Source organism: Triturus cristatus, chromosome 10 (assembly GCF_964204655.1).
Source record: "Triturus cristatus chromosome 10, aTriCri1.1, whole genome shotgun sequence".
NCBI classification, from domain to species: domain Eukaryota; kingdom Metazoa; phylum Chordata; class Amphibia; order Caudata; family Salamandridae; genus Triturus; species Triturus cristatus.
Window position 1 is genome coordinate 813,068,404 of NC_140593.1, and position 24,698 is coordinate 813,093,101.

Genomic DNA, 24,698 nt, shown 5'->3' on the forward strand with positions numbered 1-24,698 from the left:
CCTTGGTAGTGGTAGTAGCCTGCTGGCCTCCTCTACCCCTCTGGCGTTTCTGGAAGGGCTTCCGGAACTGCTGCTGTTGGTGCTGCTGCTGTCCCGAACCCTGCGCACGCCCTCTGCCCGTAGACCCGAATCGCCTCTGGAACGGGCGCTTCTTCTTCTCGGCCTTCTCCAACCAGACAGCCGTCAGGGTCTCCGCCTCCGCCTTCATGCAGGCCATCTCATCATCCGCATGTTTTCCAAACAGGGTTTCCCCCGAGAAGGGCAGATTGGCTAATCTGTGCTGAGCCTCTGGCTTGAGCGACGTCAGGCGCAGCCAAGAGTGACGCCTTTGATGGACGCCATGACAGTAGGAGTGCGCCGCCAACAAGGAGACATCCGCTGCCGCACTGATGACCTGGTTCGAAACCAGCATGCCCTCTCGCACCGTTTCCAGGAAGTCCTCCTTCCTGTCCCGGGGCAGCAGATCCGCATACTGTTGGAGAGACTCCCACAGGGCCCGGTCGTAACGTCCCAACAGCGCCCCCGCACTTGCCGCCTTCATGGTGGTAGACGCGGTCCCACACACCTTCCTGCCCGCCGAATCCAGCCAGCGGCTTTCCTTGTCGGGCGGGACTGTCGATGAAGGTGTAGTCGCATGCTGCTTCCTCGCTGCCGTCACGATGACAGAGTCCGGCTTCGGGTCCATCCGTAAAAAGGCATGGTCCGAGTCCGGGGCCCGATACTTTTTCATGAGCCGTGAGGGAACGAATTTTGTCACCGCGGGGGTGAGGAACAACTCCAACGCGGGCTCCACCAGTCCCGGCACTAGAGGTAGCAGGGGGCGAGACAGGTGCTTTTTGTGTAGAGTTTAGAATATCACGGACGTCGTGGGTGTCGGTACCGTCACCGTGATGCCCAACTTGGCTGCCCCCCTCAGCAGCACCTCCTGGAAGGAGACCAGATCATCCACCGGAGACACCCTAGTCCCCGGTGAGTCCGACAGCGTTGGTGAGAAATCCCTGGCCGAGGACCTTGTGCGCGACCTGGACCTGTGCCTCCTATGGCGTCGTCCCGATGACGACGACGACCGTCCACGACTCCGCGACCTTCTCCTCCTGAAGGAGCGGGAGCGCGACCTCCTCGGTTTTGGCCTGTCCGCCGGCCTAGCCGGGCCCAGCAACGTGGGTGTCGCGGTCTTGGCGTCCCCTGCGGTGGAGTCGGATACCTGGGCAGGGAGACCGACCGTGGTGGAACCGCAGGTGGCCCCAACGGCGTGCGAGGTGGTATAGGCGGCGGTGGAGGCGGTGACACCGGCGGCAGTGGTGGCGGCGGTGGTGGTGTCGGCGGTGGTGGTGATGGAGGAGGAGGCGGTGGTGGCAGAGGTGGAGGAGGCGGAGGTGTATACACCACGGAGTACACCGATCCCGGCGACTCCGTTCCTCTCGTACTCCTGGCGTCAGGGCTCCCCCTGCGCCGTCTCGACGGCGGTCTCCTCGACGGCGGTCTCCTCCGTGACGTCGTTCTTCGCGACGTCTATCTCGACGCCGACCGCCGCCTCGACGCCGGGTGTCGGCTGGCTCGACACGTCGAGGAGCCCCTCGACGGCGACCTTCTTCTCTTCGCCGACGGCGATCGGCGACCTCCCCTCGACGGCGAGCGCAGACGCCGGGTCCGATCCTGACGCCGATGGCTTGACGTCTACGGCGTAGACGACGCCGATGTCGACGGCGGTCTGTTCAGCTCCTTCGACGTCGATCGTCGACGCCGCTTCTCTCCAGAGCCCTGGGGAGATGGCGAACAGACTGTAGTCATCCCCCTCGACGACGCCCTCGACGGGGAGTGGGGACTCTTGCTGGTCTTCCTGCCCCTGGGGAGCCCCCCAGAGGCCTCAGCACGGGCAGAATCAGCCCCTCCAGACCCACCTCGTGCCTTCAGTCTTCTGTCCTCCAGGACCTGGAGCCTGATTTTCATCCTGTCTCTCAGGGTCCTGGCTCATGGGCGGGACTATTCACTAGATTATGACTATCACAGAGATACCCCTACTACAGAACTGGAGTTACAGAAAAGAAACTACTCCTTCCATAGCTTCCTTCAACATTTCTTCAGTAATGGAACCAAATCTACCTGATGTTACTTCAGAAACATTAGTAACTACTTCATCATCTTCACAATCAACCTCAGCATCACAGGGAAGTCTTGACAGACAATCCGCCATCACATTTATTTTACCAGGAACAAATTCCACATCAAAAGTGTACTCCTGTAACTGTGACATGAGCCTGGCAATTCGAGCTGTGGCTTTTGATCCACCTCCCGGCGACAAAATTGATACTAAAGGTTTGTGATCTGTCCTCAAAACAAATCTAGCACCCCAAATATAGTTACGGAAATGCTCAATTCCCCACATACATCCCAATAACTCCTTTTCAATAACTGCATAACGCCTCTCAGTGATACTTAAAGTGCGAGAAGCGAATGCGACATTCCACTCTTCTCTACCTCCACGTTGAGATCACACACCCCAAACCATAAAGGCTCGCATCAATGGTTAGCACACACACTTTATTCATGCAGAACGCCTTGAGGGTTGGGGCGCTCAACATCTCACTTTTAATGTTCTCAAAAGCCTCTTGCTGTCTTTTCCCCCCAAACGAATTCTATATTCTTCCTTGATAGCTCCCTAAGGGGTTCCATTTTTGTAGCGTAATCTTTGATGAATTTGCTGTAATATTCACATAGCCCAGAAAATGACAGCAGCTGCTCTTTGCAATCTGGTGCTGGAGCCTTCAAAATGGCGTCAACAAGAGATCTCTTGGGAAATACCCCCTCTTTTGATACAGTATGCCCCAAATACTCAACAGTGTCTTGATACAATTTACATTTTTTGCTTTTGAGCGTTAAACCTTTATTATTTAGCACATTACACACATTTCTGAGATGTTCCGTATGCATTTCCTTGTTTGGAGAAAAATCAAAATATCGTCTTGGAAACACTTGTCAAAACCTTCCATATCCTTGAACAAATGACACATTGACCTTTGAAAAACAGACGCCGCTGACGCCAATCCAAACGGCATTCTTTTAAACTGGAATAGACCCTGAGGAGTAATGAACGCTGTTAGATGTCTAGATTCTTTTGCCAATTCAATTTGGTGATACGCCGACCTAAGATCATGTGTAGAGAACACTGTAGCTCCACCCAACATACTTACAACTTCATTTATGTTAGGTAGAGGATGACAATCAATAATATGTTCGAGGCATATGAGCTGCAGATCACACACTTGGGATAAGATCGCCATCTGGTGTTGGCCTCGGATGCTTGCAGGTTGTTGTTGTCTTCGGAAGAAGTCTTCTGGTCACGAGATAGGTGACTCCTCCCTTGGACTACAGTGCGCATGGGCATCCACTCCATCCTCAGATTGTTTTTTTCTGCCATTGGGTTCGGATGAAACTTTTCCACTCCGGTAGAAAACTTCTAAACCAAGCTTTTCGAAGCGGAAAAACCCTTTATAATTTTCATCGATACACCTTTACTCGACATCGAATTCATCGGGCCGGTTCCAGACGTCGACGCGGGCGATTAAACCTATCCGCGCCGTGAGGCCTGCGGCTCATGAAAAGGACGCTGTTTAAAAAATGCCCCCAATGTGGAGCAAAATTCCCGCACAGTGACCATCACAAGGTCTGCAACCTGTGCCTGTCGCCAGAACACGACGAGTCCAGCTGTCCAGCCTGCGCCGCATTCCGATCCAAGAAGACCATTCGGGACCGGAGAGCTCGACGCCATATCATGGCACACAGACCAGCTCCGGAACCAGAGGACATCTTTGATGAGGGCCCCGATGTCCCGGAAGAAGATTCCGAGGAACTTCACAGTATATCAGAAGCAGACGTCTCCGACGACCCCATTACTCCGGGGCAACGCGTGAGTACCGATGCCCCTACTCCAACCCCTCCAAAAAAGGCATTGGTCAAGACTTCGCCAGCTGGCCCCAGTCGCGACCCAAAACAACCTTCAGAAGCCCCGCCTTCGGGCTCGGCTCTGAAGAAATACAAGCCTTCAGGTGGCTCGGGCCCGAGCAAACATATTATTGTACCCCCAGCACCTTCGGCACCGAAGATACAAGACCTCTCGGCACCGAAGCCGGCTCCGGCACCTTTTGCGCCGAAACCATCGTGGCCCGTAGACCAGCCGGCACTGAAAGCTCTCAAGCTTAAAGACTCCATTTCGGCACCGAAACCCTCATCAGCACCGAAACCCTCATCAGCACCGAAACCCTCATCAGCACCGAAACAACCGGCTAAGGTCTATACTACACCTCCTAAAGACTCTACCGATCACCCAAAACATAGATCGGAACCGAAAAAATCATCGCCAAAGATTGTTCGTGAAGACCAAGAACTTTTCCACCCAGATCCAACGCAAAAAAGGATCTATATTAATCCAAAAACTGGACATGTCACTGCTGTGCCATGTAAGAAAAGGAAGCTAGACACAACACCTTCTCCAGCTCCTGTAAAAAAAAAAAAGGACTCAGCCACTTCACCCATTCCTCCTTACCCCACCCCCCCTGCCTCCACCACCATTACCTTCACCGTCTCCTTCACATACATCCCCTCCACAGGATGATGACGACGACCTAGGGGGAGGGGGTGATCTGGATGATCTTAATGATCCTAATGATCCTTTCACAAATCCGGATATTGTACCATTGGACGACTGGGCTTACCCTCTGCCTGATGTACCTGATCCTACTACATACCCTTCCAAACCCTCACCTCCAGATGACCACCTTGGGTTTGGACAACTAGTTCTTAGAGAAGCACTTTACCATGGCGTCACCATGAACTCAGATGCACCCGAGGAAGACTTCCTTTTAGACACTTTTGAGCAGTCTCAGAAATCAGTTCAAATTTTACCTATGATTAAAGGGGTCATAAAACACGTCACAAGTTTTTAAGGACCCCGTACGGGCCAGGGTACTTAACCCTCGAATTGAGAAAAAATATAGACCTGCCCCAGAAGATCCTTCTTATATTAAAGGACAGCTCCCTCTGGATTCTTTGGTGTTTTCCAACGCAAGGAAGCGGGCTAACTCCCAAACAACAGGAGATACACCGCCCCCAGACAAAGAATCCAAACTATTAGAAGCCTCGGGCAAAAGAGTAGCAGCACAAGCAGCTAACCATTGGCGTATTGCCAACGCACAAGCCTTATTGGCACGTTATGATAGGGCTCACTATGATCAGTTAGAAGATCTCATACAACACCTACCAGACCAATACAAGACCCAGGCAAATGACCTTATACAAGAGGGAAAGCTCATCTCAAATGCCTCAATTAAATGTGCACTTGACGCCGCAGTCACTGCCTCTAGAGCAATCAATACCATGCATGGCTACGTATTTCAGGCTTTAAGCCAGAAGTACAAAGTACCATACTTAGCCAACCATTTAACCAAGAGCAACTGTTTGGACCAGCAGTAGATACTGCACTTGAAAAAATGAAGAAAGACACCGAGACTGCTAAGTCCATGGGAGCATTGCAGTCTCCACAGCCACGTGGCTCCTTTCGATGCTCCTTCTATAGAGGAGCATCCAAAAATATTGGAGCAGACACCTCCTCCACGTTCAAAACCTCTACACAAACATCCCCCAATAGAGGATATTTTAGAGGAGGATATAGGGGAAACAACACCAAGGGACGAGGTCGAGGCAATACCAACACTCGTACCTCCCCCGCCACTAAACAGTGACTTTCCTCCACTCCCCCAGACCATTCCACTCCAGTCGGGGGAAGACTCAAACAGTTCCTACCTGTCTGGAATTCCATTACAACAGACAAGTGGGTAAGACAAATTATCCAGTATGGTTACTGCCTGGAACTCACAAATACCCCCCCCCCCCACATATACCACCCAAACAGCGTCCCATGTCGCCAGACCATCTTACACTCATCAAGCAAGAGGTTCTCTCCTTGCTTCAAAAACACGCAATAGAGCCAGTTCCCTTCCAACATCAGGGCACAGGGGTATACTCTCTATACTTCCTAATCCCCAAGAAGGACGAGACGTTAAGACCCATACTCGACCTCAGACTCCTAAATCGGTACATACACTCAGATCATTTTCATATGATCACTCTTCAACAAGTGCTTCCACTATTACAGAAAGGCGATTTCCTTGCCACACTAGATCTCAAGGATGCCTATTTTCACATTCCCATGCATCCTGCTCACAGGAAATATCGAAGATTCCTGGTAGACGGGCAACACTATCAGTTTACTTTCCTCCCGTTCGGAGTGACAACTGCGCCCAGAGTATTCACCAAATGCCTAGCAGTAGTAGCAGCGCATCTCCGGAGACAACAAATTCATGTCTTCCCATATCTCGACGATTAGCTCATAAAAGCCAATTCATTCAACAAATGCGTTCTACACACTCACCAAACTATTCAACTTTTACACAACTTGGGATTCATCATCAACTATCCCAAATCTCAACTACAACCCTCCCACATACATCAATATCTGGGAGCCACCATAAATACCTCCAAGGCCATAGCTTACCCCAGCCAGAATAGCCAATATAGCTCATCTTAAAATTTCAATCCCAACACTCTCTCCCAGCAAGAGTGTTCATGCAACTCATAGGCATGATGGCGTCGTGCATCTTCATTGTGCCTTATGCACGACTTCAAATGCATCCCTTGCAAGGATGTCTAGCACGTCAGTGGAACCAGGCTCACGGACAACTTACGGATCTGGTGTTAGTGGACAGTCGCTCACATCGCTCACTAAAATGGTGGAACACCATAAACCTGTCCAAAGGACGGCCGTTCTTAGAGCCTCTTCCACAGATAGTGCTGACAACCGATGCATCTTTCACAGGGTGGGGAGCCCATCTCCTAGGACACACCACTCAGGGCAAATGGACCACTCAACAAAAAGTGCTCCATATCAATTACCTGGAACTACTGGCAGTGTTCCTAGCATTGAAATTATTCCAATTACATCTAAAGAACAAAACTGTCCTCATCCGGACGGACAACATGACAGCCATGTATTATATACAGAAACAAGGAGGCACACATTCTCTCCAACTGTCCCAGCTCGCACAGAACATTTGGAGATGGGCAATTCCCCAGAACATCTACCTGCTAGCAGAACACCTTCCAGGAGTTCACAATCAGATTGCAGATTTGTTGAGTCGACAAACCCAACAGTTCCACGAATGGGAATTACACCCACAAGTCCTACTCCCATTCTTCCAAAAATGGGGCCAACCAGACATAGACCTGTTCGCCACACACAAACGCAAAATGCCCAACCTTCGCCGCCAGGTTTCCCCACCCACAGTCGAAGGGCAATGCGATATGGATGAACTGGTCAGGCAGATTTGCGTACGCTTTTCCGTCTCTCCCACTCATTCCATTTGTGGTACGCAAGCTCAGGCAACAGTCTGTCAAGCTGATACTAGTAGCTCCCACATGGGCACGTCAACCCTGGTTCACAACACTACTGGAACTCTCTCTAGTTCCACACCAAAGACTGCGCCTCTCCCTGTCCTCATTAACCCAGAACCATGGAGAAATCAGACACCCCGATACACATCAACTGAACCTAGCGATCTGGCTCCTGAAGTCCTAGAGTTCGGTTACCTCAACCTACCACCAGACTGCATGAATATTATAAAGGAGGCCAGACGGCCTACTACTAGAGCCTGCTACGCTGCAAAATGGAAAAGATTTGCCATTTACTGCACTAACAATAATATACGCCCACTGGATGCATCCATCCAGAACATCATTTGCTACTTACTACACTTGCAAAGATGTAATTTAGCGTACTCATCCATACGTCTCCACCTAGCAGCATTAGCAGCCTACTTACAAAATCGACAACACTTGTCACTATTTAAAGTGCCTGCGATCAAAGCCTTCATGGAAGGTCTTAAAAGGATTATTCCTCCCAGATTACCACCCTCTCCAGTGTGGAATCTAATTATTGTTCTCACTAGGCTCATGGGTCCCCCATTTGAACCTCTGCATAAATGCGAACTACAATTCCTTACATGGAAAGTGGCTTTCCTTATTGCTATCACATCCCTTCGAAGGATAAGTGAAATCCAGGATTTCACCATACAAGAACCATTCCTACAACTACATCATAACAAAGTGGTTCTTAGAACAAATCCAAAATTCCTGCCAAAAGTCATTTCTCCATTCCATCTTAACCAATCAGTCGAGCTACCAGTGTTCTTCCCAAATCCGGACTCGGTAGCTGAAAGAGCTCTTCATTCCTTAGATGTTAAAAGAGCCCTGCTGTATTACATTGACAGAACCAAATCTTTCCGCAAAACCAAACAATTGTTTTTTGCTTTCTCTCCACCACATAAAGGCAACCCCATTTCCAAATCAGGGATAGCCAGGTGGATAGTTAAATGTATCCAAATATGTTACCAAAAAGCTAAACGCACTCTTACAGTTCCCCCTAGAGCGCACTCCACACGCAAAATAGGGGCTTCCATTGCATTCTTAGGAAACATTCCCTTAGAAGATATTTGTAAGGCAGCCACATGGTCTACAACACACACCTTCACTAAACATTACTGTGTTGATGTGCAAGCCAAACAACAAGCTTCTGTGGGTCAGGCTGTCCTTAAAACTTTATTCCGAACTGCTGCAACCGATACAGGTGACCACTGCTAGGGGAGACACTGCAGTATAGTCTATTCTAAGTGTGTGATCTGCAGCTCATATGCCTCGAACGGAATATGCTACTTACCAGTATGCATCTGTTCTTGGCATGTAGAGCTGCAGAGCCACACACGCCCACCCACCTCCCCAGGACCTGTATCTGTTCCAGCATTGTCTTAATTGGACATTACACATGGACATCCTTTCTTTATTCTTACACACTCCATCATTTCCCATCATGGCGAAAAACAATCTGAGGATGGAGTGGATGCCCATGCGCACTGTAGTCCAAGGGAGGAGTCCCCTATCTCGTGACCAGAAGACTTCTTCCGAAGACAACAACAACCTGCAAGCATCCGAGCCCAACACCAGATGGCGATCTTATCCTAAGTGTGTGGCTCTGCAGCTCTACATGCCGAGAACAGATGCATACTGGTAAGTAGCATATTCCTCACATTTAATGCTCTCAAATCAGTGCACATTCTCAAGGACTTATCGGGTTTACGTGCAAGAACTACTGGAGAAACCCATTCAGAAGATTCTATCTCCTCAATCACACCACCACTAAGCATTTCATCTAAAGTCTCTTTCAACTCCCCTCTGACATTAATGGGGACATTTCTTAACTTTTGTTTAACAGGTGATGCTCCTTTTTTGAGTTTGATAACATGCATAAAACCTTTAAGTTTTCCCAATTTTTCTGAAAAGACATTTGGAAATTCTCTAACGACATCACACTCCCCCACACTTCCTTCAACTACCATAACAGGTTCTTGGTTACGAGGATTGAGGATAATTCCCAATTTCCATTGGTCTTTCCAACCTAATACATTAACTCCTTTTTTTGCAACATAAAGTTTGATCAAAGCAATTCTTCCCTTAAATTCCATCTGGCAAGCCAATAAAATCAATAGCAGAACCATCAAAAGTCTGTGCCACTATATCAGGAGGAGACAACTCTTCAATTTTCCTCTTACCAGAAAACTTTTCCTTGAAATAACATTTTGTTACTATGGCCCAGGGAGAACCTGAATCCGCCATGAGTTTGAGTTCTTCACCCAAAAATGTTACTGTACATTTCGGAGAACTCAAAGTCTCACCCTCAACACTACTTATATTCAATATTGAGACAACAAATCCTTTTTCTACTTGAGTCACTACAAGGTGAATGTTCACATCTAATACACGTAACTTCGGATAATGGATCAGACTTTATATACGACACCTCGTTGTTTTTATTGAAGTTCCTACTTTTATCCAAATACTTTCTCTTTTCATCCCTACAAGCCTTGGAAAAATGTCCTACTCTGCCACATTTGTTGCATTGTTTTCCTATAGCTGGACAAAATTTGAACGAGGCTACATGGTTGTTGCTTCCACACCTATAGCAAATGACAGTTTTCCCCCCAAACTTTGCTGCCATACTGTTTTTTCCAGCGTTAACACTGCTAGTATTATTCACCACACACACTTCATCGCATATTTTGTCACTCTTAACGCCTTTGGAATTTGCATCTTCTATAGTTTTCATCCATTTATCAGACTGCTCAAATGCTTTAGCAGTAGCAATTGTATCATGCAAATTAGGATTACCCAAAATCCATAGTTCTTGTGTCTTCTTACTACGAACATTAACAATTATCTGATCTCTAATCATCTCGTCTGATATTTCTCCAAAATTACACGAAACAACTAGTGTTCTGAGCGCTGTCAAAAAAATCATCAAATGACTCTGACTCTCTTTGAGCTCTAGTATAAAATTTGTATCTATTAAGTGCAATACAGGTAGTAGGTTTGAACCTTGTCTCTATACGTAACATGGCTTCATCAAATCCCCCTAAATCTCCTTGTACAATAGGAAGTGCTCTGAATACTGCTTGTCCCTCAGAACCCAAATAATGAAGAAAAATACTTTTCTTCCTCTCATTATCCATCCTTTCTCCATCAATTGCTTTTAAATAAGTCATGAATTCTTCCTTTCATCTGACCCATGGAATTGGAGAGTCACCCTTTGATTGAAGAAACTTAGTTGGGGGATCAAATTGCATATTTACACACAATATCCCTGAAGGTTAATATAAATCCCACTATTAATATTTGTGGAATGCAGCAACACTGTCCTAAATTGTATACAGACTAAATACTTAAATTGTCCAATATATTTTCTAGTTATATAGTCCCAAAAGTACTTTATAATTATTGTCCAATATGTATTTTTATGTTCTGCAGTCTTATAAGCACTTTAGCACTACATTCGAATTCGATTGTTTCTCCTTTAAAAATACCTGTTGACAACTTGCGAAACGAAATCAAAATATCGTCCAGTTCAATTCACAGTTATTTGTATTGTAAACGACGATCGGGGAATTTCTTCTCGAAATTGCAGGCAATAATGTAAAACGTCACGCTCTCCTACGTACGTGGCCTCGCAACGTAATGCCAATCAAAATTGCAGGAAATGATGTCGGACGTAAGATAAACAGCCACGGACACTGGTTGACGCGCTTGAATCTCAGCGCGATCTCTTAGATCACCATGGTACCGACGCTAGCGGACGCGCTGGAGTCCTAGCGCGATCCCTTAGATCACCATGGTTTCTTCAATCGAAAAACAACACAGCTCATGCAGATGGCAGCAAACCCTTTCAATCGCAACTTCGTAATGGATACCTCGCGCCGCCTTACATTTCAGGTATCCATGGTAGCAGTTGCACGCGTAGTCGTTGTTTCTTACTCTTTTCTCCTATTGTTTTTTTTTTTAAGCGATAATTCCAATATGCCAAAAGGTTGCCTGCAAGATTGTTAATCCAATATGATTTTTTTTTTAAACGAAACTCCAAGCAATCCGAATCCAAATGTTACGAGATGTGAAAGTTCATAAAACAAAATATCAGTCGAAAATACCGCTCCTGTGCCTCCCAAAAGTAGCAGGTACCACTCGTCGCCAATTTGTAATATTCATAAGATGAATCCAAGCATTAACGTTGAAATGTAGTTTTAATGCAGTGAGGCACAGTACTTCTTTCATCCAGGTCACCAGTAGAATAAAACAGCAGTTCATCGCCACAGTTCTAAACAGAATGTACAACAGATTAGCATGTGCAGGAATCATAGATACACAACAAACTTAAAGGAACATAGACATATAAATTATATATTGATTACAATATAACACTGTCATCAGTCATTGAAGAGATGGCTGCCCATCAGATTCCTGATCAATCTACAGTGTCACTGCACCCAAAGGTTAATATGGTTAGCAGTAGTTTGCCAGAAATTCCTCAAGCTTTCCCCACTAATACAGTGTAATCAGGCTGCAGGCAAATACAGATAACATTTTTGCCATTATGTTCTCAAAACGTTTTGTGAGCAAGAAGTCCTCCTTAGCCACTTTCTCAGAATAGGAACCATCTATTTTTAAAGCACATGTCAACTAAGCAGAGAAGAAGAGCCACCAGTCTGTGCTGCCTTTTGGAGTTGCTAAACGTTCCAGGGGATTCCTTGTAAAACAGTGTGGAGCAGGAAGCTAATTCCTCTTGCTCTGCTTTTCAATTTTAATGCCTTGTCACTATTACAAGTAGGAAATCCTTTACCGAAGTTCTCAAAGCCTGGGCTTTCAAGGCTCAGATCTCCAGTTTAAACTCTTAAGTGCAATTACTCCAAGTGCCCCTTTGCCTCTTCCAGTTTTTGGTGCTTTTTTAATGTGTTGTGTTTCCAAGTGATGTCCGTCACTGACAACTGTTTCCAACAGTCTTGGCATGGTTTGAAACCTGTAGCATTGGGAGGGAATATTGTCCCCCAACCCAATGGGTTTTGTTTTAGACGTTGGAAGTATGAGGAAATTGGGAATAAAGCTTCAGATATACGTCAAAAGGTGCAGAGAGAAAACCATCCGGTCGCAGTGGTAGTGGCAAGCAGGAGCACTCAGATAAAGTTTCTGGATCCAGTCTGGCACCTGGGGAATTTTGTAAAGGTAAGGAATCTACGGGTAAATAGAGTATCCACTAGAAAGAGCTTTACCAAAGGTAAATAACTTGTTTATTTGGATGGTTTGTGCATACAGCCATTCACCATACCCTATTTGAGAAATACCTGCGCCATATTAAATTCTGGCATGATGTGCCCGTTATGCATGTAGTGCTTAGAAAACGGATTCCTGTCTATTCTAGCTGTATTGTTTTTCCTGTGTAATTTCTGTTTTCAGTCCTCATCACGCATTGGGGATGGAGAAATGAAAGTAAATGAGTAATGTATGAGCTTCTGTACACAACTGTTAGTCACTTAACTTCTTCTTTTAAAAATCAACCCTGTGTTCTCATAATGCAAGCCAAAGGTAAACGACTTGTTGAATGAGGCTGACAAAGGAGAACTACTCTTGGAGTGAAGGAACAAACTGCTCAAGCATGCACAAGTTGGAGTTTAAACAGTTGCAATGACTGGAGAACATTTATGCAAGAAATAGCTTTCAAAAATAGTGCACATGGAGTAACTAAAGAGAATGGATCAGGGGTAAAAGTACTGCATAATGGAGGAAAGTTTAAAAGAGGAAGCAAAGAAGGGTACAGGGAAAACTAAAAAGTGGATGAATCCTGGACGACACACAAATAAAATTGAAGGTTTAATAGTAGCATGCATAACAATAGATGCGGTATTGAGATAAATGAAGAAGTAGGAAAGGGCAACTAAAGTATTTGTTAAGCAGCACAAAGATCATAAAGAAGCATTGCACATCAGTGGGCAAGAAAGAATGTATATGGCATATATGGGTAGCTGTCAGTAACCGGAAGTGTCAACCAAGGAGCTTCAAGTGAAGTCAGGTAAAGAACAGAACAATGGTAGAGTTGTACGGTATACCATTTGAAAAAATTTAAGGAGGATAATGTCAGGTTAGTGGCAGCAGCCTATCTGCGAATTTTCCCACCCTCTACCCCCTGTCCCCAAAAATCCCTTTTCCCTGTTCAGTTGATCATCTGTATAGGGATATTAGTCATTTAGCCATGGAACACATGACCTAGACTCACTCACTCTCCATTTCCCCTGCTTTACTTTTAAATACACTATCGGACTGGCTGCCTGCCCCCTTGCCACCAAGCCTCTTGACTTCTCACCCGCCGCCCAAACTTTGTAGGAAAAAACTGGTATCCTGCAACCATCTTGAAACTTCTCAGGAAGTCCTTCCCTGTTATAGGAAAAACCATACAGACCATTGTCTCCAACCACATCACCCTATGGGAATTTCCTCCCACTCCCTGCATGAATCTGTCCTGTCAGCTTTCAACTCTGTGAGCATGAAGCTGGCACGAGAGGGTCAGGGAGGGCCTCCATCTCCCTGCAGCACTGGGCTTCGCCATCTTCTTCACCCACCTGGCTTGAGTCTGCGGATACCCAGTGGTTGACAGATAACTGGCTTTTGGAGTGTGTTTCTTGGCTGCTCTGATATCCAGAACAGTCAATAATTGAGATTAAAACCTGATCCTATTGCTAGCGTACTGTTTAATAAAAAACAGAGGACTATTCATCAAGATGTGTGAAGTAATAAAAAACTGAAGAACCCAGAAAGCAAGGATTGACTATATTTAGAGGATGATTATAAATTTCTCTCTGCTTCTTTCAGATGTGACGGATGAAATGCTGAGCTTCTTCCTCACCCTTTTCCAAGGGCTACGGGCACAAATGGGAGTACCTTTTACGGAACAGATCATACAAACCTTTCTTAACATGTTTACCAGGTAGCTAAATTCCTTTTATTCATAGCCCAAGAATTGCTATTTGTGAACATTTTCTGGATGACTATATGAATAATATGAGATCATTTGGAAGTAATCATTGGGTATGTCACAGGTTTTTTTCATAAGTTTTCTCCAACATACTGCATATAAACTCCAGTGTCTTCCAAATGCAAGTTTTTAGGTCTTACCTGAGACAGCTCATGCAATGTCTCTTGCAATACATTTTAAAGGGAGCTTACAGCCTGACGCTTACCATTAGTTGGGTTCATCGTCACTCTAATTTTGTTGCTTTTCTTGGGTTAGACCATGCCATCTTCACTTCCTCCTTGTGTATTTTAGCCTCCCTTGGAGCATGGCCGAAGTACTGCTTTCTTGCCCAGTAAGTGCCCTTCTGCTAATCTGTGCTTTAGTCCGAGGCTACTTTTTTAAGTCGCAGCCTACCAGACAGCGCAGCTGTGTGGTATGCGAAAGACCTCTTGGGGAGTTTCAGACGTTGACCTAGGAATGCATTCTGCTCATTGCTTGCCATTGGCTTTGTGGTTTGTAACTCACATGTTCGAGGCATATGAGCTGCAGATTACACACTGTGCATAGATCGCCATCTGGTGTTGGGCCCGGATGTTGCAGTTGTTTTTCTCTTGGAAAGTCTTTGGAAGTCACGAGGTATGTGACTCCTCCTTTGGATCATATTGCGCATGGGCTTCGGCTCCATCTTCAGATTGTTTTTTTTCCGCCCTCGGGCTCGGATGTGTTCTTCGCGCTCCAGGTCGAAACCGTTCCAGTTTTTCCTGTTCGGCGCGCAATCCTCCCCCCTTCGACGGTATTGTCTTGGTCGTTCTCCAACACTCGACGCGACTCAACAATCTAAGTCTTCGATTCCGGTCGTGGACGAAGACCTTCGGGCCTACCTGGGCTCCGGTCCTGGCTGATGGAAAGGACTCCATTTAAGAAGTGTCCTCTATGTGGGTCAAAGTTTCCCCACACTGATCTCCATGAGGTGTGCAACCTCTGCCTCTCCCCAGAACATGAGGCAAGGGACTGTCCAGCTTGCGCCTCCTTCTGATCGAAGAAGACGATCCGGGACCGACGAGCAAGGTGAACAATGGCTCACTCGTCGACTTCGATCCCCGACGACATCTTTGAAGAAGGCGTCGATGTCCCGGAACAGCAGCAGCACCGAAGAAGGCCTCGTCAGCGCCTCCGAAGCTGACGACTCAGACGTCGAGGACATCACTCCGGCACAGAGGATCGTGAGTACAGACGTCTACCCCCGAACCTAAACCCCCCTCCATGCCATTGAAAAAGGCTTCAGTCATGCCTTCGGGCCTAGGTATGCACCAAAAGATTGCTTCCCATACCTCGCTTCCGGGCCCGGTTAAGAAGCCCATCAAGCCGCAACATATGGGCAAGTATGCCACGGCCCGTACCTACGGGGAGAGCGAGCGCGCGGGCTCCTTACTTGCGGGGATACTCCGCAACGCTAGGTGGCCCCTGGTCATTGACAAACTTGTCACTGCTTCAGGGGATGTGATCACCGACGAGACGGGGATTATAGACGAATTCAGGACCTATTATGCCGGACTGTATAAGTCTAAGTCCTCTCAAATGGAAGAGGAAATAGATGACTACCTCAGTTATATTAAAATGCCCTTTTTGTCTAACTCACAGAGGGAATTCCTGGCATTGCCCATACAAAAGGACGAGATCCTGGAGGCTCTAGGCGGCATGAAAGCGGGCACTGCCCCGGGAGTGGAGGGGCTGACGGTGGCCTTTTATACGGCCTTTCAGGATAAGCTTCTCCCGCACCTTATGACTCTCTTTGATGATATATGTCAGGAAGGTTGCATGCCCGACACGATGAGAGAGGCTCTGTTAGTTACCATTTTAAAACCCGGGAGACCCTCTAACCTGTGCGGTTCCTACAGGCCGCTCTCCCTGATAAATGTCGACGCCAAGTTGTACGCTAAGGTTCTGGCCACGCGCTTGGCACTGCTAGTGCCGGAGCTCGTGGCGCCAGAGCAGGCGGGCTTTATCCCGTCCAGGAACCTCACATATAATATCCGCACAGTCCTTGGGGCCATGCAGCATGTGCGCCCAGAGTGTAAGGCTTTAGCGCTCTTCCTAGACATGGAGAAAGCATTTGATTCCGTGGAATGGTCCTTTATGGTGAGGGTCTTGAGGAAACTTGGACTGGGAGAGCCTTTTCTGCAGATGCTTGGAGCATTGTATTTTAGACCTACTGCTCGGTTGCGAATCGGTGACCACGTCACGGAGGCCTTTGAAGTCTCCAGGGGGACCAGGCAGGGCTGCCCCCTTTCCCCACTCCTATATGCGCTGGTGGCGGAACCCTTGGCGTGCGCAATGAGAGAATATCACAGATTTGAGGGTATTAACTTCCCCTCCTATAAGATTTGTATTTCTACCTACGCGGACGATACGCTGCTGTACGTCCTCGACCCGGAGGAGAATCTCGCTTCCATATTGCGAGAGGTGCTCTGGTTTGGGGCCCTGTCGGGCCTCAAGGTGAACTGGAACAAGTCACTGGCATTCCCGTTGACTCCGGTTACTTTGCCGTTCCCTATAGAATACCCCTTGCAGTGGACGACGGACTCAATCCGATACTTGGGGATTCGGCTCCACAAGGATCCGGATGTTCTGCTAAGGGAAAACTACGGAGTAGCTTACTCCAATCTCGTTGACTATGTAGAGGTGTGGAACAGGCTCCCCTTGTCGCTGATGGGCAGAATAGCCGTCATGAAAATGGTGGTCCTGCCGAGATTTCTGTTCCTCTTCAATAACATCCCTATAGTGCTCTCTAAGGCCTTCTTCGCGCAGTTGACTCAGACCCTGGTTTGGCTGGCCTGGGGTGGTGAACAACCCAGAGTTCAGTGGAAAGTGTTGACGCTTCCTTACGAGATGGGAGGGCTTGGAGCCCCTGATCTGGAAAGGTATTATAGGGTGGCGCAGGCGGCCCACCTGCATTCGTGGATACATGCCAACTCAGATGTCCCGCATGTGCTATTGGAGCGACTGTTTGCAGATCCGCTTCCTCTCCTGGCGACGGTCTTCCAGCCGGTGGATCGCAGTGTAGGAACGTTGGATTCGCTTAAAGCCACAAACCACGTGTGGCATGCGTTAATGAGGCCGCAAGGCAGAGAACTATTGTATTCCCCGCTGATGCAGGTGGAATGGGCGGTGTGGCTCCCCCCCTGCGTGAGGCAGGAGTGCTGCAGGCGTTAAGCGCTTTGGGCGTCGTTAGGATGGCGGATCTGTTTCTGGACGGAGTGGTCAAGACATGGGAGAGTATCGGCTCGACCCGGCCTGAGATTACATTACTCCAGCGCTTTCAATTCCACAGGGTCCGTAGTGCGCTGTCGGCTCTGTTGGGGCCGGGCATGGCAGAGCCCCCGGAAATCCCGGAGCTTACCTATGTCATTAAAACAGTGGCGCCGTCCAAACTGGTTACGACCCTCAAAAAAATTGGTGACCAGCACAGGGCACACCAGTGCTCCGCAGCACGGCGAGACTGGCAGACCGACCTCGAAATGGACATTTCGGATGAGATGTGGAAATACTGCTGCTCTAGCACCAAATAGGTGTCCTTAAATGGTCGGCACGGGTTGATGCATTTTAAGTACCTGCTGCGGGTTTATTACACCCCTGAGAGACTGCATAGGTACGGGCTTCGCCCAACAGCAGAGTGCGAGCGCGGTCATATCCCAGTGGCAGACTTCCTGCATATGGCCTGGCTCTGCCCAGGTGTGGCCCGTTTTTGGACGGCGGTGTTTCGGGAATTGAGCCAGATACTGGAAACGGAGATACAACCCAACCCGGCACTGGCGTTGCTGGGCTACTCCAGGCCTCTCCCGCTAGCACTGAGACGCCTGACAGACATGGCGTTATTGATGGCGTGGCAAGTTGTGGCGGCCTGCTGGATGAGAGGGCCACTTCCCACTAAGAAAAGATGAGCCAGAGACATGCTGTATTGCAGCACGCAGGCGGAGACATATAGCGAATTGTTACCCCCGAAAAGTCGTCCCAAGAAATTCTGGGAGCTGTATAGAACATACCTGACTGCCGGAGACCCCGAAACGGCTGGTCAGGGGGAGACACAGAGCGAAGACTCCACTGCTCACAGAGGGACGGAGGGGGGCGTGACACAAGAACAGGACCCTATTGTAGCATGATGGTGTGATGCCGGTGTACCAGCTGGGATGGACGCTGTTCAGTGGAGGGGTTGATGGGGGGCCCCTCGGATGTGGCTGGCGCTCCTTAGACGGGGCCATGTGGGGTGTGAACGAGAGCTGCAGGGTTGTGAATGGTCTGAAAGCGGGGGGCGCAGTGGCTGGTCACTGCAGGCTGCAGGGACTGCGGACGCGTATACATGCAGAAGGAACGAAGGAGGGGACAGCGAGCGTGTGGTGGGTGGGGTGGGTGGATGGGCGTTGTGACATGGTTACAAATTCTCAGGAACTAGACCAGGTTTGTAGGTGAGGGTGGATAATACTAGGCTTGCCATTCAAGCACGTCAGGCTGTAGTGTGGACCGGGGACTAATGCAACTTCCATTCTCAGAAGCCATCCTGTCTGGTCTATCGTGTGTGATGTTTTTATTGCAATGCCGCCGGTCCTCCGGGATGTCGGCTGAATGGCCGTGTAAGAGAACTGAACCGCCCTGCTGGTCCGTAGGGTCATCCCATTGCTATGGGATCCCGTGGCGACCTGACCTGTCCATTTCCTATATATCAATAAAGGTTTAATAAAAAAAAAAAAAAAGCCCATCAAGCCTTCAGGCAGCTCGGGCTCAAGCCAGCCTACCCTCGGTGCCGAAAAAACCTCATCGACACCGAAAAAGAAATCGCCCCTTTCCTCGTCCGCACCGAGCTTGACACCGAAGCTCTCGGCGCTGAAGACTGGCACCGGCACCTCGGCACCGATAACACCCTCGGAGCCGAGCAAGAAGCCGAAAACCCTGGACTCCCAAACCTCGAAGCCGAAAGCCACCTCGGAACCGAAGAAGTAAAAAGACACTGCTAAACCCCACGGTTCGAAACCAAGAACCAGTGCCGAATTGACGCCTAAAAAAACTCACGGCTCTGACACCATCGGCACCGAAGGATCTGCCCCTTACAGACTAACTGTTTCGACCCGATCCTTTCCAAAAAACCATCGTAGAGGATCCAAAGACTGGGCATTTGTCACTTAGCACCAGAAAAAGATCACTGGACAAGCCTGCACCAGCTCCACCAACAAAAAGGAGACACATTGCCACCTCCCCTTTGAGGATTCCTTCACCACCTCCTCTTCCTCCTCATTCTCCTCCCCCCACCCCATCATTCTCCCACACAATCTCCAGATGAGGATGATGACATTATTTACGACACAGGGGACGGGGCGGACAACCAACCAACAGGGGACCCTATTCCTACAGGCTTCCCAGACCCATGGGACGACTACAACATCTCAGATGTCCCTAACCTCCCGCAGGACAATCTTTACCCTTCTAGACCTACGTTCCTCCTTTAGAAGCAACACCAGAGGCTACTCCTCCGACAGCGCCTCCACTTCCTACAAAACCCCTACCCAATCCACCTTCACAAGGGGTTATCAAAGAGGCAGTTACAGAGGTAACAACAACAAAGGCAGAGGCAAAACTAACACCTCCCGCTCTGCCTCCACCCCCACCCAGTGACTTCCCTACACTTCCCCCAGACTATTCCACTCCACTCCAGTCTGGGGCAGACTCCACAATTTCCTTCCTTTCTGGGCTACCATCACCTCAGACAGATGGGTACAACAAATAATCCAATCAGGCTACTGTCTAGAGCTAACCTCTACCCCCCCAACCATTCCACCCAAACAGTGCCCAATGTCACAGGAACATCTGTCACTTCTAAAGCAGGAGGTAATCTCCCTCCTACAAAAAAATGCAATAGAACAAGTTCCTGCCCACCAACAAAACAAGGGAGTTTACTCCCTATATTTTCTCATACCAAAGAAGGACGGCTCTCTCAGGCCCATTCTGGACCTCAGACCCCCTAAACCAACACATACACTCAGACCATTTTCACATGGTCACACTCCAGCAGGTGCTTCCTCTGCTCTCCCAAAACGACTTCCTAACCACTATAGACCTCAAGGACGCCTATTTCCACATTCCTGTTCACACCGCTCACAGGAAGTTTCTCAGATTCGTAGTGGACGGTCACCACTACCAATTCAAAGTACTCCCCTTCAGAGTCACCACAGCGCCACGAGTGTTTACCAAGTGCCTAGCAGTAGTGGCAGCACACCTGAGAAGACAACACATCCACGTCTTCCCATATCTAGACGACTGGCTTATAAAAGCCAGCTCACACAACCAGTGTGTACAACACACGCCACTATCCAACTACTTGAAGACCTGGGCTTCACAGTAAACGACGCCAAGTCTCATCTGCATCCCTCCCATGTACAACAATACCTAGGTACCACCACAGACACCTCAAAAGCGTTAGCCTACCCCAGCCCTGCCAGGATAGCAAGCATACAAGCTCTTTGCACCAAATTTCAACCTCAACACTCTCTTCCAGCCCGAGTGTTTATGCAACTTATAGGGATGTTGGCCTCTTGCATATTCATAGTACCTCAAGCAAGACTCCAGATGCGTCTTCTCCAAGAGTGCCTAGCACGCCAATGGAACCAGGCTCAAGGTCAACTAACAGATCTGGTGTTGGTAGACGGTTGTGCCCATCGCTCTCTGCAGTGGTGGACCACCAAAAACCTTTCCAAAGGGCAACCGTTCCTAGAGCTGGTTCCTCAAATAGTTCTAACAGCGGACGCATCGCTCTCCGGCTGGGGAGCTCATCACTCTATGCAGGGCAGGTGGACACCTCAACAAAGTTACTCCACATCAACCACCTGGAGTTACTGACCATATTTCTAGCCCTGAAAGCCTTTCAAACACACGTCTCCGGCAAGGCTGTCTTAGTCCGCACAGACAACATGACAGCAATGTACTACATCCAAAAACAGGGCGGCACACACTCTCTGCAGCTCTCCGCTAGCACAGACCATATGGAGGTGGGCTGTACCTCAAAACATTTTTCTCTTAGCACAACATGTCCCAAGAGTCCAAAACACCATTGCAGATCTGTTGAGCTGTCAAACTTAGCAAATCCACGAGTGGGAACTTCATCCACAAGTTCTTCAACCATTCTTTCAAACGTGGGGACAACCACAAATAGACCTCTTCGCCACCCACGAAAACAACAAATGCCCAAGCTTCACCGCCAGATATCCACACCCATTGTCCAAAGGCAATGCGATATGGATGAACTAGTCAGGCAGATTTGCGTACGCTTTTCCGCCTCTCCCACTCATTCCATTAGTGGTGCTCAAACTAAAGCAACATTCCCGAACTCTCATCCTAGTTGCTCCAACTTGGGCCAGACAACCGTGGTACACCACATTGCTGGAACTCTCCGTAGTTCCGCACCAAAAATTACACCCCTCTCCACGCCTCTTAACCCAGAACCATGGAGAGATCAGACACCCGGACCCAGCTCAGCTCAACCTTGCGATCTGGCTCCTGAAATCCTAGAATTTGGTTATCTTAATCTTCCCCCTGACTGTATGAACGTCATTAAAGAAGCTAGACGACCTACCACTAGAGCTTGCTACGCAGCCAAGTGGAAACGTTTTGTCATTTATTGTCACAACAATAATGTCAATCCCTTAGATGTGTCTATCCAACACATCATAGGCTACTTACTACACCTACAAAGATGCAACCTAGCCTACACGTCTATTAGGCTGCTATGGCAGCAAGGTGTAGTCCATCTACAAAATAGACCACATCTATTACTCTTTAGAGTACCTGCCATAAAAGCTTTCATGGTAGGCCTCAAAAGAATAATTCCCCCTAGAGTGCCACCCTCACCGGTATGGAACTTAAACATCGTTCTCACAAGATAAAGGGGGCCTCCATTCGAACCTCTACATAAATGCGAGCATCAATTTTTAACATGGAAAACAGTTTTCCTTGTAGCCATTACTTCCCTCAGAAGGGTCAGTGAGATACAAGCACTCACCATTCAAGAACCTTTTCTGCAAATGCATCATAAGGTGGTTCTCCGCACTAATCCAAAATTCCTTCCTAAAGTCATTTCTCCCTTTCACCTCAATCAATCTGTGGAACTGCCCGTATTCTTCTCGCAGCCACAAACCATTGCAGAAAGAGCACTACACACCCTAGACGTCAAAAGAGCTTTACTCTACTACATTGAGAGAACACAACCTTTTCGCAAGACCAAACAACTATTCGTGTCTTTCTCACCACCATACAAAGGCAACCCCATCTCCAAATCTGGGATAGCTAGGTGGATTGTTAAATGCATACAGATTTGCTACCACAAAGTAAAACGAAAGCTATCTGTTCCCCCTAAAGCCCGCTCTACACGTAAGATAGGAGCTGCCATGGTATTTTTAGGGAACATCCCCTTAGATGATATCTGCAAAGCAGCTACATGGTCTACCCGCACACTTTCACCAAACACTATTGTGTAGATGTGCAAACTAAGCAAAAAGCTAGTGTGGGCCAGGCTGTCCTCAAAACACTGTTTCGAACAACTGCAACAGATACTGGTGGTCGCCGCTAGGAGGGGGTACTGCTACACAATCAACGATGTGTAATCTGCAGCTCATATGCCTCGAACGGAATATGCTACTTACCAGTATGCATCTGTTCTTGGCATGTAGAGCTGCAGATCTAAACACGCCCACCCGCCTCCCCGGCTACCTTTATCTGTTCCAGTTTTATCTTATTTAGATACAGCACACATGGGCATCTTTCCTGTTTCCTACAAAGCTCCATCATTTCCCCGCTGGCGAAAAACAATCTGAGGATGGAGCCGAAGCCCATGCGCAATATGATCCAAAGGAGGAGTCGCATACCTCGTGACTTCCAAAGACTTTCCAAGAGAAAAACTGCAACATCTGGGCCCAACACCAGATGGCGATCTATGCACTGTGTGTAGATCTGCAGCTCTACATGCCAAGAACAGATGCATACTGGTAAGTAGCATATTCCTTTCTTGCTTTTTCATTTGCTGGATTAGGCTTTCCAGGATCACTTCATCCATCCCATGCCTTTTGACTGTAGTTAGCTGGGATCCTGCTACCTGGACCCCAGTATCTGTGCTCTCTCCCCTAAAACGGTTTGGCAAGTACTTTGGTACCTCCACAATTTGCTACTTGTGTACTCTTATAAGTCCCTACTATATGGTACTAAGGTACCCAGAGCATAGGTACACCAGGGGTCCCCCGGGAGGGAGGGGGTGGCTGCAGGGTGCATTTTGTCACCCATGGGAGTCCACTTAAACTCTGACTACAGGCCTTCCATTGCAGCCCGTGTGAGATAGTGCGGGGGGAGGGGCGGGGGTAGGGGCAGGCGGCGGGAGGTGGGGTGGGGGCTCTCCCGGGGTCAGTGATATTCTGTTGTTGCACCTTCAGCGGCACTCAGGTGACTTGGTGCAGAGTGTTGAGGCCCAATGTTATATGGGGGATAGGGGGACTCCGGTTTGTGGCTGCTGGCAAGCAGGCCACAAGTTTGGGGGAGCAAAGCTCCTAGGGTTAAGCTCAGGGCACGTTGGGGACCAAGTTGAATTCATTGGAGATTCTCCAGGACAAAGAAACACTGCAGGCTCTGGGACGAAGATCTTCCAGGAGTGACCACCACTTCAAGCGGTAAGTTGGGATGTAGAAGGATTGTCAGGCACCACTGGGTTGGGGGCTCAAGGCCGTGGGGCGTCGGGTGCAGATTTTCTTACCCGCTCTGGTCGCGGTGGGGGGGGGGTCTCCTGGATTGAGGCTGCAGGCGTCGTCTGGAGGCTTGAGGCAGGTCAGGATCGCCGGGGGCACCTCCTCGTGGTGTTTGTTCACTCAAACACAGGCCGGGCTCGGCGGGTGCAGAGTGTGCTGGATTCGCGGTTTCTGGCTGGCACCAGAAGCTGCTGTTCAAACACGTCTGGTGTTCACGGGAGAAACCGCTTGGAGAGTGAATGCAGGCAGGTCCTCCGGGGTTTTTGAGTTTGCTGGACGCTGGACACGCCGGGATTTTGCAGGAGCAGGTTAGAGGGTAGACAGGCCTGTAGGGCTGGGGCCAAGTCAGTGGGCGTCGTCCTCTTGTTAGCTTTGCACGGCTTCTCGTCATTCTTCTTTTTTCTTCTTTTCTTGTGGTTGCTGGATCTGAGAAAGAAAGGTTCAGGGTGCCCCTAAATACTAAATTTAGGGGCGTTACAGGTAGATAAAGG

At 48.5% G+C, this 24,698-nt stretch overlaps 1 protein-coding gene across 2 annotated transcripts in view; it reads left to right on the top strand.

Annotated features, from left to right (window-relative positions):
* XPO6 (exportin 6) overlaps positions 1–24,698 on the top strand; it is a 626,381-nt gene that overhangs the window by 533,973 nt on the left and 67,710 nt on the right. For both annotated transcript variants that reach the window (XM_085628383.1, XM_085628384.1), the window contains exon 19: positions 14,293–14,407. In XM_085628383.1, the coding sequence (XP_085484509.1) occupies positions 14,293–14,407 (115 nt within the window). The remainder of the gene's footprint in view (positions 1–14,292; positions 14,408–24,698) is intronic.